Genomic DNA, 17652 nt, shown 5'->3' on the forward strand with positions numbered 1-17652 from the left:
CGCCTTTCCATAATGTCTAAACGCGCAGTACGAAGCACACCTTTCATGCTGGAATTTTTTATCAGGCGAAGGCAGTTATTTTTTTGCAATTCACATGCATAATTTGCTAAGCAAGAGGTAAAGCGTGTGATATCCTGCTGGCTAATGCTTCAAGCAATAAAAAGTGACAGAATTATGTAACTGATTTAAAATATTATTTTAAATAGAGGTAAAAAACTTTTGTTCTGGCCGTTTTATTTAATACATAAGTACATTTGAAGAAGTTTCTTATTTTTAACTAGAAATAAACCTATATGCTGCGCCTCTGTTGGCGAACGATCATATTTCTGTTCAACAACAGAGCTGACATTTTTGTTATATTTTCATTCCCATCAGTGTTGTGTGCGGCGGACGTTCGCGTTCGCCATTTTGTTCCAGTGAGGAGTAAATCGCTTTTTATTACTACCATGCATTGATTGCGCAGCTTAAGCGACCCTCGTGTCGACATTGTGTACAGCCGCATAGTTGTAGTTTGCCTTTTTAATATTCAATTATGGAAGAAGACGTCTGCGAAGAGTACAAGTCGTCGCTGCTGGATCTCACATGCAACAGCAAGCCGCTCATCAATATGCTCACGATGTTGGCCGAAGAAAACGTCCAGCAAGCTCCAAGGATAGTGCGAAGCATCGAAGAGCACTTGCAGAAGGTTCTCTTTGTTAAGATGTTTACTAGAGGATAATACGACTACCGTCGAAATGCTATCGTCTTGCGTCATGTTAAAAATTGCACTGTGTGGAGGGCCTGATAGTACTCATGCATGTTGACATGACTTGTAAGCCTGTAAACAGTTTCGTAGTAATATTGTGTATAGGCTCAGTTTCAATTATATTTTACTTCCTCTGACGAGTGGTGCTTCTCTCAATGGCGACCAAGCGTTTGTGGCCGCATTGTTGTCGTTCTCATTGGCAAAGATCGGTTTAAGCGCTCCCTCGGTGACGACGTCACTAAGGAAGATTTACATCGATCTCGCGATCCAAGATTGCTCGTAGTAAGTATTTACTGTGGTTCGCGGCGCCGTCAATTGAAGAAATAACCATCGCGTACAATCCGCAGCGTTCGACTGCTGCGTTTCCGGCTGTCTTCGATCTAGGACGGCCCTCAATTTCGGCACTGGATTCAAGGAAGCCTAACCGTCGTCCAACCGCGCAAGCCACGCGGTACGGTTCAACGGGGCAACGAAACTAGATCACTGGGAATCAAAACGGGCTGCCAAGTTGGCCGCCGCATGTATCTCACTTGGAAGATCGCAGCAAGTTTTGCTGTTCTCTCAATAAACTGTTCAAGCTGCATTGAATTCTTGTTCACTACGCGTTTATTTCTCTTTTTACCCCCCCTCCCCATCGTTCAAAATGAAAATGGGGGAAGCCGATAACAACCTTATGCGTTTCCTACCATTCGCTCGTTCTATTACGGTGCCCTCGAATGTTTTTCAGTGGCTCTGCAATAAGCCTTCAAAAGTGCAGGTAACGCAACACATGGTGCCGTTTTCATATTGACAAATGGCGTTAACCTTTGGCATTACTACCAACCTGGAAGCTGTTTGTGTAAACTTGGGGCTGCAGCGAGCGAAGCTGTCAGGAATTTCACAGATATTCGCAAACGCAAATTTCCCAGTGTACTTGTGTATGAAGACTGCTTGTGGTGAGTATTCTTTTTTGATCATGTTTCTTCTAACCCCAAGTTTCTCTTCTAGGTTCCCATAGAAATGAAGCTGCCTGTGCTATACCTAATTGATTCCATTATGAAGAATGTTGGAGGTGACTATCGTGCATTGTTCACACAAAACATCGTTTCCAACTTTTGCAACGTTTTTGAAAAGGTACACGCTTTTCTTACTTTAGTACAGTGTGTCGTAGGTAGTAAGAAGCCAGCCACCACTTCTATGAAACAAATCATTAACTTTGCAGAAAGAAAACTTGCTTTGTTAATGCAAGGGGTTCCATACAACTACGTAGTACTTTTTGAAAAGCTGTTTAGGCCCTGTGTTGGACGTAATGAATATTTTAATGTATACATTAAGCCTTGTTAACCTGTAGCTATTGCTTTGTAACGGGTGGTACTTATTGAAAAGCTGTTTGGGCCCTATGTCGGACGTAGTAAACTTTTTGATGTATACATTAAGCCTTGTTAACCTGTAGCTATTGCTTGGTAAAGGGCGGTTTAGATTGCACCAACAAAGGTGTCAAGCCAGTAAATTAATTCACCATGCAGGTGCTTTAGTGGCTGATAATACGCGCTCAACTCTACTTTACGACTTTAGCCTGGTTGTGGCAATAAATGAGCAGCTGTGACACTTCATTAAGCTGTATGATAAAATAAAAAAAAGTCAAGTCTAGTGTTTGGAAGCTTTAAGTCAAGATGGTGTAGAATGGTTGGTGGTCTTGTGGAACATTGTCTGCTTGTTTTTGTCAGTGTGATGCATACTTGTGGCCATGCTTGTAGGGGGACGAACGAATGCGCATGCAGCTCTTCAAATTGCGCCAAACCTGGGTGGACATTTTCCCAAACAAGAAGCTGTTTGCCCTTGACACTCGAGTGAAGCAGATGGACCCAGCATGGCCAGTCATAGCAAAGGAACCGCAGCAAACATCGATACATGTCAACCCCAAGTTTCTTGAAGCCAAAACGGTGAGGCTACTGTTTTCATTGTTGGTCCTGACCGACTATGTCATCACTGTGCTTGGAGGTGCCCAGTACAGTGTTTGCGTGTTTCTTGTGTTGGTGGCATGCACCACTAAGCTACGTAGCTTGTATCAACTACTGTCATTAAGCTTTGCATTGACTTGTGGGCAATCCTTTATGTAACATTTATTGTGAGGCATATCATAAGAAGCCAACAAACACTTGACACCAAGAACAATGTAGGGGAAATTACTTGTGTTTAATGAACGAAACAAAGAAACGATAAAGTAATGGAAATGAAAGGGGATGAAAAAGCAACTTGCTGCAGGTGGGGAACGATCCCACAACCTCCGCGAAGATTGTGAGAAAAATTCTTCTAATTTATTGTGAGGGTATGCCAATACCAATAATGTTCTTACTTGGCTTACTTGATAAGCGTTCATCGTTAAAGCCCCACGTTTTATCCATAGACTCACTCTTTTCTTTCCCTTGGAGTAGAGGATTGAGGTGCACAACATTCCAAGTGTATTTGGCTCGCACTACAGCACCAGCCTCAAAGAATGTAAACGAAGTTTAATGGTAAATTTGTTTATCTGTGTAGTCCGTGCTTATTACTAGTGTTGAATGTAGTTGGCACGAAAGCTTGTTTCCTGTACTTCCAAGCCTGTTTTTAAATCTTGCAGTTGCTCCTGGTATGATGAGCATGAAGAGAAGTAGTATGCCATAATTAAGTTGCATTTCAGTAGCACTTCGCATCATATTCACTTTATGCAGCTGTTGCTCCATTCACATGGAACATTCTCGTTTCCATTAATTTCCATTAAAGTCAATTTGTTTGATACTATGAGACTAAGAGATTGGGTTTCATTATGTAGCGGCTGTGAATCAAGTTGCTTCTACTTGACATTCAGCAGCAAATCAACAGCAACATATCACTGGTACACATTTATAGCTGCTGCTTTTATGTGTGCCTTTTAATCTATTTTTCATGCTTGGCATTGTAATGGACAGCTCTTCTGTGAGCTCAAGTGTTTTGTGTTTCCAATCTAATGTAAAATTTGGGAACCATTTCAGAGGCTGAAGATCTTGCTATAGGTTAGGGCATAAGGTGCTATAGACTGGAATGTGACTGGCGCTAGTCGTTAATGGGACTTATTGAGATTCCATCATATTGGAAATTAAGTTGCTTGATGCGTGTTATAGTTGTTCGGGATCTTTCTTCACTCTCCTGAATGTCTTTGTTTGTGCACTTCCTGCAGCAAAAATTATCATGGTTACTAGGTTTTTAGAGTGACATCAACTTGATGCCTTTTTTTTGGTCATTTGCCCTGGCATATCTGGCTGTGTTGTACTGTAAGCAAGTAATTAATGTGGAGCCTGGCACACTGTCACATATCATCGATACATCGTACATCCTTCATCTGATCTTGCTTTTTGTTCGGACACATGAACATGCTTTTTCTTTTCTTTCCTGTAGAAAGGACAAGAGCAGGAGACACTGGAACAGCAAGCAGCTAAGCTTGCTAGTTTAAATGCACTTAACAAAGCAACTACTGAAAAGGTACTGATTGGGGCCCTCTTGAGTGTGTCGCATTCTACTCACTCATGTTACTGCTGTAATTATCTGGTGCCTTATTATACATAAACCGTGCTCCACTTCAGTAATTCCATGCAGTTTCAACAGCTGAGTATGCCAAAAGGCAACTTGTGTTTGTTTGTGATGAATGTGCACTGCTGCATATTGCAAAACCTTGTGACAGTTGGTTTATCTTGGTTCTGCAGTAAAATGCATGTGTATATATCAAACAAAATAAAGGGAGCATTGTACCTAAATTAAAGAAACTTCACAAGCTTTAGTGTAGCTATGTCATGGTCAGCCTTGTTTTATTTACTCTGTAGCCGTGGGTATCATGCTACTGCATGGAATTAGCGATGTGGAATGTGCTACTAATGTGGAGTGTGCAGGAAGGCTCCTTAAATTTTTTGCATTGTGCACTGGTGGTGTTTGTTCTTGAGCCAGATGCTTGCAATCTCTTTTGTATGCGTGTAGTTGAGACTGTTGTGCTTGCTGAATTAAAATAATTTGGATCAACATGTAGATGGCCATGGATGCTCCTGTAGCACTCTCTGGTGCTTCTTTTCCCAGATCTTAAATGTTGGTGTGCCTTCGACAGAAGGGGAACAAGTTCAGAAGTTGCTTCTACAGAAGCAACAGGAGTTCATCTTCCTGCAAAGGCAAAAGCTTCAACTTGAGTTGCAAATGCAGCAACAGCAACTGAGACAAAAGCAAGAAGCTGAGGTAGCTAATTCTCTTGAGCTTTCTCTACATTTCCTTCTGCATTATTTGAGTGCTCTTTCATTGAAGCACAAGTTTTATTTCCAATAGCCACCTGCACATAACGCTGACCACTGTCAGTGACGGGTCAAGAATGTGGGAGAGGCTGCACCCACATAAATGTGTTGAAGCCTCTCTCTGTCCTTTTGTGTTTCTGAGAAATAACTTCAGATTGCACAAGTAAAATGAGAAATTCCCTAATGTTCCAACAAGCACACTGTCGGCCACACATTATGTGTATAGAGAAGACGTGCAAGTGTGCTGGTGAACAAGGTGGCTCATGGCAGAAACACACAGATTGTAATGCAGGGACTCTGAAGATAGGAATGGGATAATCCTGATCTCAAGTCCAAAGAACTTTGTTGCAGTCTTGGGGAGTGTGTGAGCAGCAAGGTGTTTGCAGATGCTGACAACATGCACCACAGGAGAGTGGGCTAAATACGTCCACAGACATCGGTACTGTCTGGGCATTGGAAAAAAAAAAAAAAAAAAAAAACCCTTCCTTCCTCCACTGAGTGAGGAAGTCAATGCCACAGCTCTGGCATGAGCGAGGGGAAGATAGGGGCCTCAATAGCAAGGAGGCGGAAAGAGTGCGAGAACCATACGAGATGATCTAATACACACATGTTCCCTGTGAAAGACATTGACTGCATTCTTGACCTGTCGCTGACCAGTAATTATGCCTGGGCATCCAGGAGCTACGTCATTAGGGTAGTTCATTTTGTCTTTGCAGCGCATTTCAATGCTGCAATATCCCTGATTTCAGATAAGACTGGCTCTTCAGACTGGCTTTGAAGTGAGTCCCCGGCAAGAAGACAGCGTTGTTTTTCTGTGTGCTTCATAATATGGCTGTTGATAGCCAAAACGTTGTGTGTAACGCTCCAATACAAACCTGAAAAAAGTTGTTGAGATTGAAATGTGGCGTTTTCTTTTTCCTTCTGATGCTGTTCCCATAGCAACTCCTGAAAAGTCTCAGGCCACCTTCTAATGCGGCGACAACCCGTACACCTACGCCTGTTCCAGTTCCAGTCAGTGTGGCTGTGCGTCCACAGGTAAAAAAATGCCTTGTATGCATAGATTGTTGTTGCTCAGCCTTGGCTTAACACTGTGTGGGACTCTTGGTCTCCTTATCTTTTTAATACAGAAAGAAGGGTGAAAGTAAACAAATTGTGCATTATTGCAGATGCCACGACCGTCGGTGCCTGTTGCAGCACGTGACCCAAGGTTACAGCAGCGCCTTGTGCCATCAATCGACACTAACCGACCACCACCTGTTTCATCAGCAGCAGCAGTACATTCTGCACAACTAGGGTCTGTCGTTGTTGCTCCATCTCAAGGTACTGCTTCAAATACCACATCCTGCACGCCAGCGACTGCGTCAGCGCAAGCTTCTCCCGAGAAACACGGAAACAACAGGCTGTCAGCCCGGGAGAAGCACGCAGCCATCAAGTCTCCGCCCAGAAAGTTCCGCATTCCAAAGACAAGCGACCGAAAGAAAGATGAAGAGGATGCCAGCAAAAACGGTGAAACTGAGCAGTCTTCTCCGACAAAGACGTCGCCAAACAAGTCTCGCAAGAGTGCTGAGGACAAGGATGAACGACAACAGCACAGCAGGACTGGCAGTGTAGGAAAATCATCATCATCGTCATCTTCAAGTTCCTCATCTCAGGGCAGGGGAGGGAAGAAAGCTCGTGGGAAGAATGGTAAGGGCAAAAGTGAAGAAAATGTGAGGCCTAATGGTGATGTCGAAATGATGGATGTGCTGCCTTCAGGCGATGTGGACATGCGTGTTCAGGTGGAAAAGAAACGCGATTCTGGAGACACAACTCAGGAGACTCCACTGCACAAGAGGCAAAGAGGTCATGCAGAGTGAGTGCCGAAATCAGTTCCATAGTGTTGAATTGATGTTCTTGGGGGAGGGGGTGCTTTTGAGATTGTAAAACATTGCTCATGGTTATCTTATTTTTATGTAGTACTCATGTGGCTAACTTCTTCACTTTTGTTTTATTGTAGATTTGTTTGGCATGTGAGCTATTTAAATTGTTTCACAGTTGTTGGTGCTGGTGGTTGCATATATTATGTTTATAAGATTTTTAGATTAGGTTATTTCAAATATGGTGGTGTGCTAACACTACTTCACTAATGTGTTTCTGAGCTTGTTTCAAGCAAGTTAACCCTTCAAGCGCCAGCGAAAAATCCTAAAAGCCATTTAGAAGATGACATTTTCTTTATTTGCACATCAGGATAGTAAATTTTTTGCAGATTTGAAATATATATAACATAGTGGTAGTAAATTCTGAGACACATGAGCGCTAACTTGCAACAATTTATTGAGACCCACAAAGTGCAGAATATAAAGGCATTTTGTGGCCGAACATCATGCAAGCACAGATACCAAAACAATCAGTGATGACGCAAGTATTGTAATTCCTTTGAAGTTAAAGCATTCGATGGCTTGGACACACAGCTATCCCCTAAACTACCAATTATCCCTGTCTCGATAATTTCACGCATCAGTTGGCAGCTGCTTCTCGTAACAATGGTGCAGTCTTGATAGATTGGCATGCAGCTTGATTTTACACCGAGTTTGCACTTTAGCGGGAACTGGAAACAGCACTACCATCATCACCAGATTCACACTTCCTACAGTGCAGATAAGAAACCCTCTGCACTTGTCCATCACAGTCTTACGGTGTTCACGGAGGCGATCATTTACACACCTCCCACTTTAGCCTACAAGAAATTGGTATACTATACATGGTCGATTCCACGCATTTGACGAAGTCGTCCTTGTCCTTGTGCTTCTTATTGCACCCAATCTTGTGCAAGGCGCCAGGATTGATCATTTTGCATATTTTTTGAACCTTGTCAGGACCAGAAAAAACAACTTGAATGTTCGCCTTTTGCCCAAACCTTTTTAGTCAAGGTGACAAGCTGTGAATGTATGGAATCACCACAAACATCTGCTTTCCACTAGAAGCCCACAAAGCCTCAGGCAGTTTTGATGACTTCCGTTTTTAGACGCCTTCGGCAACACTGACCAGTACGTGAGCGGGGGTACCCAGAAGCAGTCGGAGGGTTTGTTCATTGAAGCTAGCAACCATTAGTTCAGGACAAGACTTATGCAATGCATTGGAAAGACATGATTTTGCAATGCCCCTCTTAACCGGTTTTGAATGAGGCAGTTTTTGTTTGGCCACAAAATGCCTTTATATTCCGTGCGTCGCAGGTCTCCATAAATAGTTGCAAGTTAGCGCTCGTGTGTCTTCTTTCACTGTCCTCGTCTAGTTGTGCGCTTGAAGTTTTTGTCATGTTTTACCAACATGCCCAAACAGCCAGATTAGTTATGCCAGTTATCCAGTCATGAATTTCAGTTGAAATCTAGAATGCAAAAGAAAAAAAAAACTGCATTTGCAAAATCTAGTTGTACTTCGTAGTGTAGCATGTACTATGATCTTTTAAAGAAATATTACCACAAATATTTTGCCCAGAATAATGACATTAGAAGGACAGTGAAATAAATAAGCCCTTGATGCCTGATATATTTTAAAATTGAAAGAAAAAATTGAAATTTGGTGGTTTATTTCGCTCCTGTCCTTATGTTAAAAAACTGCCCTGGAAAACTTCATTGCACAGTTGTATTTCTCAAAGTTGGTATGTTGCGAACTTGCAACACTTGACATTTAGCTCATCTTTGGCCAATAATGAAATTTTATTCAGGTACCGCAGGCACTTACTCCAATAATGCCTGGTTCTTGTCTTCCAGAACGCTTTTTGTCTTAAAAAGCTTATGAATTCGGTCATGCTGGGTGCAAATGCTGATGAATATTGAAGAAGTTCTTGTGTTCATTGAGGCAGAGATGGACATTTCACTTGGAACACATGAAAACCATCTGTTTTTTACAGTTAGGTTGCTTGCACCTCTGCTGCATGTTTCTTTACAAGTAGGCACTGCCCGGCATGCTCATCCTGACGCCCAAAGTTGGAACTGGCTTTGTGAGACCCTCTCGTCTTTGCCACTAAAATTGTTTTCATGAACAATGGGTCTGCCACTCTGCTTTGGAGCAACGTCACTTTCCTCTTATACAGCATGCCGCTCAATAGGAAAATCCGCAAATATTCAACCGCAGTTTTCACCCTCTCAATCTCGGGTAGATTTTTGCCACTGCACTCTATCACATTTCTCAATGCAAGATATCTTCGTTCATTATATCTTTTCAATTGCTAAAAAGCACACGTCTGGAGCAACTGCAGTTTTTGACTCCCCCGTCCTCATTGATTGTGGTGATAATTGGGGATGTTGTGTATACATGCATAGTCCTTGTCATCTTCGTCGCTGAGACCCGTGTCATTACTGCCGCTTTCCAGTGGAAGACATGTTCTTAGTGGGACTTAGTCCATCAAAGGAATGTACAATCGTTATATGAAGCGAGTATGCCATGTTGTAATTAGTTGAAGCCTTTCTCCAAGCCCTGTACCCGTGCTCAAAAATAAGCAACGCATGTGAGCACCATACACAGCCACATTCTGAGTTTTGTATTACCGCAGAACTCGTTAAATTGTTGATTATAAGCACCTAATTGTTGATTCTAAGACACTAATGCCTGGTGTTGCAAATTCGCAACCGAGAAAATCCCGCCAATCCATGGCTCAATCCACATTCAAGAAGTATCTAGTGGTAAGAATCAATGTTGAGTTGCATGAGAACAAAAACTTGTTTTATGTTAGGACTATTCTTGTATTGGGGGTGTATCAGTAGAAGACCACAGAAAAATGTGAAATTGTGTGTGCTGGAATTCAGCATAGTCTTGATGCACGCTTGCTTCCGATTTGTATTGTTGCCCAGAATAAACATTTTTATCGAAACAGCCATATGTTGAGAACACACAAAAAAAGCAAAACTAGCCCGTAATTTCCGTGTGTAATGCAGAGTTGACAATTATTCGTTATGTTGAGAAGTTGCAACACTGGGCAGTAAGGGGTTCAGGCCTGAAATTTTAATCATCCTAGCTGGAAATTTTGACGACTTGGTTCTGTCCTATACAAAGTTTTTTAAGGGAGGGAAGTGTCATATTCAAGTCAAGTGTTATTTCTGGTTTAGAATAACCTGAGAACCAGACTGATTGTTCAAAGGCTGCAATTAGCGGCTTTCAAGGTGGGGTTTTCAGCCTGTAAATGTAAAAAAAATTGGCATGGAAATGCAAGTCCGAGGCTTGGAATTGTGGCAAATTATATTTTTTGTAGGAAGCCTTGCACTGCTGAATGTACACGTAAGAACTCATTATGTTTACAGGGAAGGCCTCACAGACTTTGACTATCGCAAGCTGCCTGATCGTCCAGGAGGCATTCCAAATGCCTCCCAGCGTGGGTGGGCACAGTACAAAGCCAAGCATCCAGATGAATTCAAAAGCCCGCTTCGACCTGCTCGAGAAAATATGGACGTCAGGGATGAGGACCTACGACAAATGCAGGGTGAGTCTCTTATTTTCCAGCTGCATCAAAAAGCTTCCAAAATAAATGTCATCTCTGTGACATGTTTCCTTTAGCGAGAGCAAGGTGAAGATTACTGTCAACCCTTTGTCATTACAAATACCTATTATGCACCAGAGGTTCGATTCCTGGTGTTGTGTGGGCAGTCTTACATGTTGGTGAACATTACTTCCATTGAACTTCTCAAGGTCCTTTAAGGATTTCAAGACATGGCATTTGCTTTTTCTCTCTTAGCAGTTTGTGTGATAATTTGTACTGTGTTGTAGTGATGGTTAAATAAAAATAAACTACTAACTTCAACAGTGATAGCATAAAATGACAATTAACACTGCATTAGCATTCGTGTAATCTTTCTGGCTTACTGCTTCATCTTGGACTAAAAGTGCAACAGCCAATCATCAGTGCACTCGAGTGGTACAACCAGCCTAACATTACAAAAGGATGAGAGAAATAAAAGAATGATTGCCCTTTCTGTTGTCCCAATGTAACAACACGCTGACTGTATCCTAGCCCAGCCAAATACAGTGTTTATGCGTAGTGCAGTGTTTGTATTATGCATATGCAAATTCTCTCATCCCCCTTGCTGTTGCTGCCTGTAGCTGTTATAGCTGGAGCATGCTATAGCTGGAGCATGCCTTGCAAACTGCACCTAATTCTCGTTTTACTCTGCCTTTTTGTTTCCTGTTTAGTTTCTTATGAAGCTGCCAGTTTAAAATGTAAGTTGCACCTTTTATTTCAGAATGTGCAAAACTCATGATTAAGTATTCACTGGCATAGCAGCATTTGATTCACTGAACTAATACTTATGATTCCTGTATCTTTCTACTGATTACTTGCGGCTGGCTTTGATGTAGAAAGCTTGCCTTTTATTTTTGCTTTGGCTTGGATTCCAAATGCTAGGCCAGTTGTTGTCTTCTCGGAAATTTATATCTGCTTCTTGAACAACTTTAGAAATTGTTTAAACTAAATCATACTTTGTCATCGCTGCTGTATATGCTACAGGTTGGCTCCCTTTCTTTATCTCTGTATTCACAAGCAAGCAGGCAGTTGACTCAAACATCTTTTTTGACTTTATTGTGCAACAACTCTGCCTCTTGACAAACTACACATCGGTAAGAGCGTTTACGTGGATATGGTAGAAGCGTATCATATTAGTTAGTCGTAACACATATACTCATATGCCACCATTTACATGAATGCGCATTTTCCTATCCAGCGAGCTAACACCACCTAGTGTCATATTTGACCGTATTTACTCGCATAATGATCGCACTCACGTAATGATCGCACCCCTGAATTTTGTCATCAAAATTCGATTTTTTAAAAATTTTCTGTGTAATGATTGCACCCCGAACTTGCCGCAGCGATATGTCGTGTGCCAAGTCTAGCTAATAATGATAGCACTTACCATCTGTCGAACGTTACATGAATGACTCTTGAAGACAAGCCAAGCGGTCTGCACGCACCAAACATTCTTAAGCAGATGCCCCGTTTCATCACTTTCCACACTTCCATGACCAAAAAAAAAGCTATAACCAAGCTTGCCTTTATTATGTGTACGCTTTATAATGGTTGTGGTCAACAACAACAAAAAAAGCGCCTCTTGATTCTTCTTGTCTGCACTCGTGGACACACAACCAATCGCGAGCGGCAACGATAGCAGCCACGTTTACACTGATACGTTACAAATGTCTCCTATTCACACGCCGACGCTTGTAACACAGCTAAGCTATTCGCCCACCCTTAGCGGAAACGTGCCGTATTAGGATAGCGGTGAAGACAAATACCGCAGTTTCCGCAGCATGCCCGCCATGTGTTTCTATGTCACTGGCAGCTAAGCGCGCCCATCAGTTTCTGTCCCCTCAAAGTGGACATGGCTACATTATTGCCGCAAACTTGCCGATATTAACAATATTATTCATTGCTGATATGGAAGAAATTGTTTCAATGCCTGTAATGTACTCGCGAGAAGAAAAATATATCGTGTTCGGCTTGCTCCACCGGCCGCCATTTTTGTTTTGGTGTCCCGCACTACATACAACGGCAGCGGCCTATTTGTTCACCTGTTGTCATGCCGCAGCAAACTGGGATGAATTTTTTATTTTTTTTTGCGAGAAATTTAACCCGCGTAATGATTGCACCCCTGAATTTGTGTCAATTTTTTTAACAAAAAAGTGCAATCATTATGCGAGTAAATACGGTGAGAAAGTTAGTGCTTTCACTTCTGATAAACTTGTTTTTGCTGCCTCATTAGGAAATGCACTGAAATTGCCTGCAGGGTGTTGGCTACGTTTCATCAGGTTCTCCTTCATTTGTCCACTTAGGCAAATATGTGTGACACTTATTTTGCAGAAACATATTGTACTACTGTATATCAGGATATTAAAATTTACCAGCTTGTCTGCAACTGTTGCCATGTTTAGTGGTAGCCGAATGGAGACGTATCAGCTTATATATCTCCTCAAAGCAGACTTGAGTTAATGCAGTGAATTAAGTAACTTACTGTTTATAATGACATATAATATTGACAAGGAATACACTGTTTCAACATGTGTAATGTACTCATGAGTAAAAGGAAATTGTATGCGACCAGCTTTGTAAGCTGCCATTTTTGTTTTCGTTTAACGCAGTGTGACAGTGGCTGCAGTGTGGCAGTGGCCAGTTGGTTGGCAATTTGTCATTCCGCAGCGAATGAGTTCCCATAATTCCTGATATGATGTGCTTCTTTCTACATGGGCTGCTGAAATGCATATTCTCCATCGCAAACTACCTCTGTTTGGTGCATTTGGTGTGACACGCCTTCCTAGTGAATTACCTCGTTTACACGAGATGCGATGGGCTTGAAAGTTGATATGTTACACTTCTGTCGCATTCATGTAAACGTGGCTAGTGTCTGCATCAGTGGTGCTCCGATAGTCCCTGTGAGCAGGGAATCATTTAAAGTACATCAAAGCAATAAATCTGAAAGTGCACCATCACTTGCTATGACAGAAAACACGAAATCAATTTACCTGATCCATGTGGCAATCTAAAATGGCAGATCAGGAAGCCATATGGACATGAATGCGGCTTGTTCACTCTTAAGAGTTTAATCAAAATGCATATGAATATGTAGAGTTATTAGTTTGTGCCTTATTTTGTCTGTGTCTCCTTTACGTCCACTGGTTACATGTGTCTCAATGTCACAGGCAACAGGTTTTGCCATGAAGCATCACCGGTCAGCCCTGTCTGTAGCCTTACTGCCTGTAAGCAGGAGCTGCTTGAGAGACATAATTTGTGGGGGTTTCACACATGCTCTTGGGACAAGGGAGCGACAGCGCAGTAACGCATACTATTATAAGGGCATTTATTGCAACTTTCACACACTAATGCCTGCTAGCCAAATTATTATCCACAGAACATGCCAATGGGCGTGTGACAAATCTAAGAAATCTGACTCGCCTTGACTGGATATCGAGCAAATATGTTCGCCCCATGCTTGACACCAATGCCTGATCGTTTGCATGTACTTCATGCGAATGGTGGCACAGTCAAATGATTGTGTTTGTCCATTCCTGTATCCTGCTCCTAGGCCTTGTGAAACGGTCTCGAAGAGCATGGGTCGGTGCACATACGGAATGTCCGCACTGCTTGCCATCTTCGAGCCAAAAAGGAAGAGCCTACTTCCTGTCGCACCCGGCTAACATCACCATTAGGCAGCATTTACAGAACACACCAGAGCCATTCAGAGAAAACATCAGGGGATGTGTGAGAGTCGAGCGTCCCCACAAATAAGCACTCACATGCCTGGCTGTTATTTTGGCTTGCCAATCACTTGGGAGCATTAATTGAAGCCAAGTGACCACACTTCATACAATTAATGGTGGCACCCTTCCCCTTTCTGGGGTTGTGCGCTGAGTGGAAGAAAATTTTAGAATGGTGGGGTTAGTGTTTGTGCTCACTGCTAACTGGTGCTGTCGCCTCATGCATTGTTGCAGATTCTGTGGGTAGGGGTGGCTACCATGGCCGTGGACACATGTTAACATGTGTGGACCGTTTTGGCAGACCTGTGCTTCGGAAGCTCATGTCTGACCCAAGGTAAGAGCCAAGAATCATTTATGAAGGGCTGTCATTGCTTGCAAGTGCTGTGCTGTGATTCCTGCTCATTATTTTTTAATTGATGGTCTGTTGTTGACAAGCTCACTATTGAAGAAATAATCAGGATGTGTACAGGGTGGTGTAAAGCATGTCTCTGATGAAGATGTGGGTCATGCACTGCAGTTGCGCTCTGAAGGAAGTTGCCAGGACTTAGGTTCCGAGATTGCTAACCATTCACGAGATGATGAGAATTGTAGCTTCCACACTGCTTTAGTACAAAATAGAAACTGGATTTGCTGATTCATTCAGCAATAAACATGTGATGTTGTAAGCATTTGTTTATTGTTCTCTTGATACTCGTGATAATGCGACATTAGTTTAATTCAGACATTTTGTTGAAATTTGAATGAACAGGGTTTTATTGTACCTATGTGGAAGCCTTCCCTTGCAGTGCAGTGGCTTCAGGACTTTTGGTAGAGACTGTACATGCAGTCCACCTGCACTGTAACAATCTTGTGTAGAGTGTAGGTAGAGGAAAAGTATGGAACAACACTTTTATGTGCACTTTGTAGGTTTCTCAGGCTTGTTCTGTAGCTTGGCTCTACTAGACACAGGGTTTGTACACCCCGATTAATATCCTTGAAAAACTTAGAATTTGAAAAGAGAGATTCAAGAGCCTTTTAAACTCCTTGAAATCCATTTTTGAGCTTTGGACTGTAGAAATGGCTGTAGGTTAAGCCATTTGGCTTTAACGTGACAAGTATCTTTAGGTGAAGCTGGACACTATATAAACTCTCATCAAGTGAAGTGTGGGAAGTTCCAGACACTAGTCGATATCATTACAATGAAAACGTATACCTTGAAAAGCCACCCGATGATCTCTAAGCATGTGTTGGACTCAATGGCTCCTTAGCCGCAAGAAATTGTGCTAGGAAGGTGATCTCAATAATTTTAGTTTATGTGTATGAATAAAGCCTGTTCCTCCTCCTCTTTGAATTGGCCTTGAATTTTGAGTCTAATGTTCTTCGTCGAAAGTTTCTGGGCATGGCCACCAGATGTCGGCATTTCGGTCTTGGGATGTCATGAAGGAGTGTTCAAATGATGCAATTTTGTAAATACACGATCAATTGGAAGTGAGCGCTTGTGTTGTCTACTCCTCACTTTGTCCTTGTTGGCGCATGGTTGACCATGATCTGCAATCCCTCCTCTTCCTCTACGCGGGATACTTACAAATATTAAAGTTCATCGTTTGTCGGGTATGGTGCTGTCTGCCGAAGAGTATGAACAATTTTATAATGAATGTTGCTGGCATAACAAGTTTTGAGCAGGTGTGTGATGCCTCAAATCTTTCCTCAAGGCACACTAAATACTCCAGAGTACATGAGCCCTAAAAGTTTTGCCCCGGATAGTAAGCATATTCTACAAGTGACTGTCCAGTTTTATGAAAGTGCCTAGTGGTCAGCATCTGTGTTTCTCAAAATGTAGACTGTGGACTCCTCAAAAGAGTTTGTGGAGATCAGCACAGAGTCTGCCAGAACAGCAAGCATCATTCCTGACACTGCACTCGCTGCAAACTGTCCGTGTAAAGCACATGCTCTGCTTTCATCTAGATATTAGAAAGAAAAGGAACGAGGTTGATTTGGAAACTAAACTTAGAAATTCTACTGCTATGGCGTCATTACCTTTGTTTCTGACAGGCATCGTCATTTTGGTCATTGACCTTAGATTGTAAGTGAAGAAGGATCCAGAGTATGTGTGGGTGTATGTTGTCATGTAAGGGCTGCACTTTATTTCTTAACTTGGGTCTGAACTTGTAGGGTTTGGCTCATACACAAGTGAAAAGTAAATAAATTTTTATATGCTTTGCAAAGCAGACATCCTTTCTGCCATGTGCAATAATCTTGGGAAGCCCTTATTTTAGCTTCGTTTTCTGCCTTATTTGTCGTCACTGGCACATAACTGTCGTTTAGAATGTAGCACCTTAATCTGCGAGTGGCTAATGGAGTCTGCAACGACTGAAATGTTTGAGAGGCGCTGCTGTGCATTGTGGGTGCAATTTTGGAGAGCTGACCTGGTACTTTCAGGTTTCGCAGCCATGTGGGCCAGTTGGGCAACAGCGACATGAGCCTTCAGCAGCAGCAGCAGATGTACGAGATGCTGGCTGACCCCGACGTATTCCTGCAACAGACTGAAGAGCAAATGCGGGCAGGACGTCTCAATCCCGACTTGCATCGGGAGCTCAAGGCAGAGCTGGAGAAGATCTCCCAGTTTCGAAAGTCGCAGCCGCAGTCACCCATCGTGGTCAGTGCTCTTCTTGCCTCCTAATTGCTTTTGTTTGCGTGTGTGTGAGGGGGGGCGTAGGATGGGGGGTATCGAGAACGCAGCTGCACTGGGGTACATGAAACGTCTTGAATGTGCTGCTGATAGTGTATGGGCACTAGAGTACAGAAATGACGTAACCAAATAAGCAGGTTATATTTATTCACACATTGCGAAGCTTACATGCTTAACTTATGATATAGCCAGTGGGAGTCCTGCAGTCTAATCTTTCAATTGTCTCGTGCTCGCTTCCTATTTGTGGTGGTCATCTTTCTGGTTGCTGTGCTGTCCACATTGCTGAGGCAGTAGTAATAAACTAGAGGAAAGCAACAGTTTTGAAATCAGTTATGCTTGCAGTCTGTCTTATATCCATGAAGGGATTAACAGCACAAATTGTTGCTGAGGAAACTTGCATAATTAAGTACCTTGCCTCTTTGTGTTCGGTAGTGTTTGACTAATTTATTGGAACTGTTTAGTCGCTGTTGTGCTCATTTGATATTGCAAGTCATCTAAGAAGTACGTGTTAGCTTGCTCTGTTTTAATGCATCACATCTTGTGCAGCCTCTTAATTGGCAAGGGGGACCTCCTGGGCCAGGGTTCCCAGCCTGGAACCAACCTTCATTTGGGGGCATGAATAAAGGTACGGCTTTGTGCATGTTAGAAATCCCAGCTATTCTGTGCTGTCATTCATTCATTATACAATGCACTGATATTGTGTGGAAGGTAATGCATGAGTGGGTATTTGTAGATTTTTGGTGTGCGACTTCAGA

The 17652-nt window shown here is 42.5% G+C and overlaps 1 protein-coding gene across 6 annotated transcripts in view; it reads left to right on the forward strand.

The window, feature by feature from the left end:
• The first annotated feature begins 351 nt into the window (after positions 1–351).
• Positions 352–17652, forward strand: part of LOC142578751 (uncharacterized) — a 90485-nt gene continuing 73184 nt past the window's right edge. For 2 of the 6 annotated variants that reach the window (XM_075688287.1, XM_075688292.1), the window contains exons 1-13: positions 352–685; positions 1733–1858; positions 2482–2667; positions 4139–4222; positions 4808–4960; positions 5763–5792; positions 5953–6048; positions 6180–6865; positions 10290–10468; positions 11176–11202; positions 14464–14563; positions 16648–16864; positions 17444–17522. In XM_075688287.1, coding sequence (XP_075544402.1) covers positions 533–685; positions 1733–1858; positions 2482–2667; positions 4139–4222; positions 4808–4960; positions 5763–5792; positions 5953–6048; positions 6180–6865; positions 10290–10468; positions 11176–11202; positions 14464–14563; positions 16648–16864; positions 17444–17522 — 2116 coding nt within the window. In that variant the 5' untranslated portion in view covers positions 352–532. The remainder of the gene's footprint in view (positions 686–1732; positions 1859–2481; positions 2668–4138; positions 4223–4807; positions 4961–5762; positions 5793–5952; positions 6049–6179; positions 6866–10289; positions 10469–11175; positions 11203–14463; positions 14564–16647; positions 16865–17443; positions 17523–17652) is intronic. The other 4 variants (XM_075688290.1, XM_075688288.1, XM_075688289.1 and 1 more) reach the window with 4 other exon arrangements.

Source organism: Dermacentor variabilis, chromosome 4 (genome assembly GCF_050947875.1).
Source record: "Dermacentor variabilis isolate Ectoservices chromosome 4, ASM5094787v1, whole genome shotgun sequence".
In the NCBI taxonomy this organism is placed as follows: domain Eukaryota; kingdom Metazoa; phylum Arthropoda; class Arachnida; order Ixodida; family Ixodidae; genus Dermacentor; species Dermacentor variabilis.